General features: G+C 41.4%; 1 protein-coding gene across 1 annotated transcript; it reads right to left on the bottom strand.

Annotated features, from left to right (window-relative positions):
- Positions 1 to 1,088: 1,088 nt before the first annotated feature.
- ubap1lb (ubiquitin associated protein 1-like b) lies at positions 1,089 to 3,820 on the bottom strand. The gene is made up of 4 exons (XM_027275436.1): positions 3,713 to 3,820; positions 2,132 to 2,332; positions 1,338 to 1,439; positions 1,089 to 1,223 (listed from the first exon to the last, which is right to left on the bottom strand). The coding sequence occupies exons 1-4, from the start codon at positions 3,818 to 3,820 to the stop codon at positions 1,089 to 1,091; spliced, it is 546 nt and encodes a 181-aa protein (XP_027131237.1).
- Positions 3,821 to 6,332: the final 2,512 nt, after the last annotated feature.

Raw genomic sequence — 6,332 nt, 5'->3', positions numbered from 1 at the left:
ATTGTTACAGTGTGGCTGTTCCTGCTCCTCAAGGACAAGCTTTCAGCTGTTCCACAACTGTCAATGACAATCAAAGAGTATATGAATCATCAGCACATTCAGAGCTACCCCGCCATTATCAGGCTCCTCTTTCTCCTCTGGGTGCATATCATAATGTACTTAAGCAGGTTCTCGTGGATCGTGGCTGCTGCTGTGATCCTGCACGACGCCCACTACATATATTATTACTGTCATTATTACTACCATATCTGTTACTGTAATCATTTTTATCTTTCATTGTAATTCATTGTCATTTTATCAGTCATTGTACAATATGTCTGTGTTGATTTGTCCTGTACACGTGACATCCGTTGCACGTCTGTCCGTCCTGGGAGAGGGATCCCTCCTCTGTGGCTCTTCCTGAGGTTTCTTCCACATTTTTTCCCTGTTAAAAGGGTTTTTTGTGGGCAAGTTTTTCCTCACTCGAACCGAGGGTCTAAGGACAGAGGGTGTCACTCCCTGTACAGACAACTTCCACTGGGTCTGCTTGGAAAGGCTCGGGGGCGAAGGTGGCTTTACAGCGCCCTCCCGCCCGGACCTTGCCGCTTCCTGGGGGCCGTGGACTTAGTGCTCACTGCGCCCTCTCTGGGGCTCGCCCCCGGGGATGGGGCCTTCTCGCCCCCGGTGACTGTCAAATCGCAACTTATCGCAACTTTTACTTCCCCCCGCAACAAAAATGTAAAAAGCACCGCAACTTTCACTGCAATTTTTTTGAAAATCTCATGCAACATCAGGCATTTTAGACTATCTCAAAAAAGGCCCACGAAATCCTGGTGGGACTGATAATCATCATTATTGTCATTAACATATCACATCCTAACCATCATAGTCATCATCATTATCATCATCCATAGAAATACAATGTATCAACAATAAAGTTGTGAAGGTCACCTTCATCTATATTAATGTGCCTTTATCAACAAGAATTTCATATTTTCCTGCAGTAAATTACAAATTTTCGGTTATAGTTCATTTATGGAAGTGTGTGCGTGTGTGTGTGTGTGTGTGTGTGTGTGTGTGTGTGTGTGTGTGTGTGTTTTGATCTGTCATCATGCCTCATGCATCATCAGCTCCTCCAATGCCCGTTCTCTGTGGTTTTCATGGACCAGCAGCACTTCTTTGATGGTATTCTGCTGGAAGCCCATCTCAATGAATTGACTCAGTAGGTGAAGAAACTCCTTTGCCTCAAAAGGAAGATATTATGTTTTGAAATAAAACTTACTCCACCAAATTAAAAGTGCGGCCTTGTTGCCTCTAAGAAGATGAAAGACAAGTGTAATGTTCACTGCATGTCTTACCTTTGCCTCACAGTTTTGAAACATTTCCAAAGCCTCTTCTACCTGGGCTTTATCATAACCCAGCTGACATAGATGGTCACATGCCAACAGGTAACTTAAGATCTGCAAACATACATAAACATATTCATGAATATCAGGTTAAAAGCCAAAAGGAAAGGAGTTACATAGTAACCACTTGTTAAGCATGGAAACAATCACGACAATAAAACCATCTCTAGAATCACAACAATTCTCTCCTGCCCTGACTTTAAAAAAGATATCCGTGCAATAATATTCTCCAGGCTTGATTACTATAACTCCCTTACAGAGAGAGAGAGAGAGCTGGCAACCAGGCTGACACCTGTTTCCAGTCAGTGGTCCAGCCAACAGCAGCCCCCTGGTTTCCAGCCAATGGTCCAATCAGCAAAAGTTAATGTGTTGTATTTTAAAAACTCCACTATCTCACTATTATTTCAACCCCCTCACATGATGATATCAATATCGGCCTCAAATCTACAACTTCAATGAAGTGTTTAACAGTGTACAGCTACAGTGTGTGGTGTAACTGGAGTTGAGGGCAGTACTGGAGGATGTCAGCAGGGGGCGTGAGGAGCTAGACAGGGACAGCAACAGGTTTTTTAGGCAGGTTAGCTTGGAATAAAGCCATGTTAAAACTTACAGTCGACTCACGCAGTTATTTAACAACACAACACAGTCCAGGATTAGAGTAATGGTCATGAGCTCAACTAGGGTCAATGTGGAGGGCAGAGAGTAAAAAAAAGGGTCCACATGTGTTGTATGTGACATTGACTCACCTGTTCTGGTGTTTGCTGGCCAATCTTCTGCAGGGCATTGATGGCAGTATGAAGGGGGTAACCCTCTGCAGTGATGGTCCCCAGCATCTCTCTCTCCTCCGGGCTCAGAGCTGACAGGAGCTCTGCAGAGCTCTCCAAACCAGAAGAGGGGAGACCCTGATAGGATGAGGTGTTTCTACAGAAATCTGGTCTGATAGACTTCTAGGGAACAACAGACTGTAATGAGTATTTATTTATACAGACCAGCACTTATTAGTCAGGTTGAATCTGATTTCAAGGTTCTTTTTGGAACAGGTTTGACCTGAGATGCAGCTCTGCTGAGAGAGACATTTTGGAAATGTGAACTGAAAAAAGGCTGATAGTTAGGATTGTGAGTATCCTCCTTCAGCTAACACAATTTACATTTAAAGACTAACTCATTGCTAACCTGAATGTAAATACAGTTAATCTAATTCTGGTTTGTTTGGCACGGAGCGTGTGATACCATAGTGGACCATGCCCCTATCTGTTCCTGCTTCGTGTGTGGAGATATGGCTTAGGAAAATGTAATGCCCTGACTACATGGACGACACACAAGAACAACATGGACAACATAAGGCTGTAATAGTTCTTTAACCACACATTGTGAGTCAGAAAATTGAAAAGTTCAGGACCTCTAGGCTTGTCATTAAACACTGGGTTGAACATATCAATATATGTTACAATATGGTTACAATATATATGTTGATTAGTTGTTTTATATAGTGCAGCAATACTATGCATGTAATACAGTGTAACCTCAAACACACTTCCCATATTACAAGATACTTCCACTTTCCATAGAAAATCCGTCTCTGCTCGGAAAAGTGCATCAGTGGATCACTTCATACCTCTCTGACAGGGCACAGTTTATTCAGATAATGAGCTGTTGGAGAGCTCTGCTGTCACAAAAGGGGTTCCACAGGGGTCTGTTCTGGGGCCCCTGCTCTTCATCATCTATCTCCTCCCACTTGGAAGTATCCTGACGCAACATTGTGCTCAGTTTCACTGTTATGCCGATGACACCCAACTTGTCCACCAAACCTACTGCCTCGCTTCCTCTAGCTGTGATCACTGCCTGTCTTTATGATATCAATCTATGCATGACAATCAGTTACCCACAACTAAATAGCAAGAAGACAGAATGGCTGGTTGTTGGCTCCTAAACAGCCCTTGCAAAGATGGACACCCTCAGTCTCTGGATGGCTCCAACATAGCTTGCTCCACCCAGGTGAAGAGTCTTGGTGTCATACTAGACAGCCCCTTTAATGCCAAACATTACAAGACTGTGCCCATTCCTCTCTCAGCAGAGTGCAGAAGTCCTTGTCTAAATGTCTGTTACATCTTGCATTGACAACTGCAATTCCATCTTTTCTGGCATAACAAATAAATCACTCTACTGCTACACAACTAATCTAGTACTCTGCAGCCAGTATAATAACACACTCATGTGAGCAGCTTCACTGGCTACCAGTTGCCCATAGAGTTCACTTTCATCCTGCTTCTGGCATACAAGCCCCTACATGACGATGCTCCTTAACTCTCTGACCTCCTTCCCCCTACCTGCTCTCTACGATTCTCCTCAGGTGGTCTCCTCAGAGTACCTAAGATTAACCTTGCCGCTAATCTGGGGAACTCATTTCCAGATGACACCAGGCAGTGTGAATCCATTGCTAAGTTTAAAAAGAAACTGAAAACTCATCTATTTAATCTTATTATTTTAATATTTTTCTAATATCGTTTTTTTTTTGTGTGAATTTATGCTACTTAGGTAGCACACATATTCTGAATGAGCCATTTTAATCTAGATTAATTCCATGATTACAGTGAGATTGATCTAGATAAAAAAAAAAAAAAAAAAATCTATGCCCACCACTAGTATAAATAGGTTGGGTGGAAAATGCAGCACCATGGTCAAGTGAGTGAAAGAAGTGAGAGGTGAAGCTGGCTGTAGTTCAGATACAAAAATCCCTGACTACAAATTTGTATCTTTTTCTAACTCTCAGTAGTGGCATGTTAGTTGTACTTTTCATTTAAATAATATAAGATGATTTGGGTTTATGTTATGCTATGTTTGGACTCTTCTTATTTAGTGTTACAGTTATTTGTATTGTATTGTATGCCAACAACAACTGATGGTCTTTGGTGATGTTTTATGCGTATAAATAACCACAAAACCAAATTGAATATAAATTTCATGCACCAGACAGCAGTGTTATTTATTCAAAAATCCTTTTTAACGTTAGCCAGTGAATTGCTCTAAAATACGGTGGCCCTGAAGTGCAAAACACAATAGCAAATTCAAAAACACAATAGCAAATCGAATAACACAATAGCAAATTCAAAAACACAATAGCAAATTCAAAAACACAATACAAAAACACAATAGCAAATCGAAAAACACAATAGCAAATTCAAAAACACAATAGCAAATCGAAAAACACATTAGCAAATTCAAAACGGAAAGGGTAGGTACCCTCGGGCGACATGAATCGTCTCTGATTGGACTGATGGTCCTTTGAACCGGAAGGACATTGTTTAGGGCATCGTTTACATGTTTTCAAAATATGAGCGCTGTTAGTGACAACGTACGCGCTGCTATTAAAGAATATTTCGATGCAGAACATGGATATGACGTGATACTGGATATGCTGTCGACAATTCACAACATAAACATGAGTCTGCGTACGCTGAAGACACGTTTAAAAGAAGCAGGGCTGAGCAGAAGATTTAACTATTCCCCACTCCCTGAGGTGAGGCGTGCCATTCTGATTGAGCTGGAAGGACCAGGCCAACTCTTCGGTTATCGGACTATGTGGCAAGTTCTGCAACAAAAACACAGGATTCGCTTTAAACGTGATGTAGTAATGAGGTTGCTGAAACAACTCAATCCACGAGGGACGGCTTTGAGAACACGCAGGAGGTTTACAAGACGTACCTATCACTCCATGGGTCCACACTACATATGGCATGTAGATGGGTATGATAAACTCAAACCATTTGGCCTGGCCATCTCAGGATGTATAGATGGTTTTTCAAGGAGAATGATGTGGCTTGTTTGTGGACCAACAAACAATAATCCATCTGTCATCGCTCACAATTATATTAACTGTGTCAAGACTGTTGGTGTGGTTCCAATGAGGTTAAGAACTGACCTCGGAACAGAAAATGGGACTATGGCAGCAATACAGTGTACCCTGCGCCATGGTCATACGGACTACTATGCAGGCACTTCTAGCCACAGTTACGGCTCGTCAACAGGGAATCAGCGCATCGAGTCATGGTGGTCTTTTTTCAGAAGAGGGAGGTAGGTACATCTGTGTTTGATGGATGAAAAGTACAGTGGAAGCTGTATAGTGATCACCCCTGTCTCTGTTAAACTGATTAGTGCTGGTAATTAAAACCCCCTTCCTTGTTTGTCATTGTGAATATTATTAGTGTTCTTCAACTGTTTACCTGTAAAGCAGACCACTTAACAGGGTCTCCGCAGGGTATAAAAAGTATTAAAAGGTAGTAAATCAACTTGGTGAACATTAAGGCCCTTAAAGAATTAAATGTATGATTGCAAAGTTTTTTTTTTAAAGAATAGCACGTGATTTGTTGTTAGTTTGTTTGACTGTCGTAGCGACTCCTCCGTCGTTATTTGTCATTTAGGAAATTTATGAGATCTCCTGTTGTTGCTACAAGTGTGAAACGACTGTACTCTGGACACGTGTAAAAACGGCATTCACCATCTCTCCCCTCCTACACTGAGTCACCATAGTTACGGGAATGCCGGAGTAAAACTTGAAACAAAATTTGCATAAAAAAGTTTGATTTCATTGAGTGAAAATTACACTGAAAAGACAAAACAGAAACGTGTAAATAGAAAAGCTGCTCACAAGCATCCTGTAGTGATAATGAAGGAATCCAAAGGAATTCTTATTAGTTATTGAATCACATCAGCAGTTGATTACTATTGTGAAAATCATATGGTTTACATTCAGATTTCTCTGTGATGCTTCTGTTAAGATGTATCCACTAGTGCATTGAAAACATGACTTGTGGTTATTATTTTTTTCCTCTTATGTGAAATAAGCTACTTTGCATCTAATGTATCCCTAGGTCTCAATTTTGGATGGACTTGTTTGGAGACCTGAGAGACTCTGGACTCTTTAATGGCAGCCATGAACACCAGGGCTTA

Source organism: Larimichthys crocea, unplaced genomic scaffold, assembly GCF_000972845.2.
Source record: "Larimichthys crocea isolate SSNF unplaced genomic scaffold, L_crocea_2.0 scaffold13, whole genome shotgun sequence".
Lineage (NCBI taxonomy): Eukaryota > Metazoa > Chordata > Actinopteri > Sciaenidae > Larimichthys > Larimichthys crocea.
Note: the sequence above shows the minus strand (reverse complement) of the source record. Positions and strands in the feature narration are given on the sequence as shown.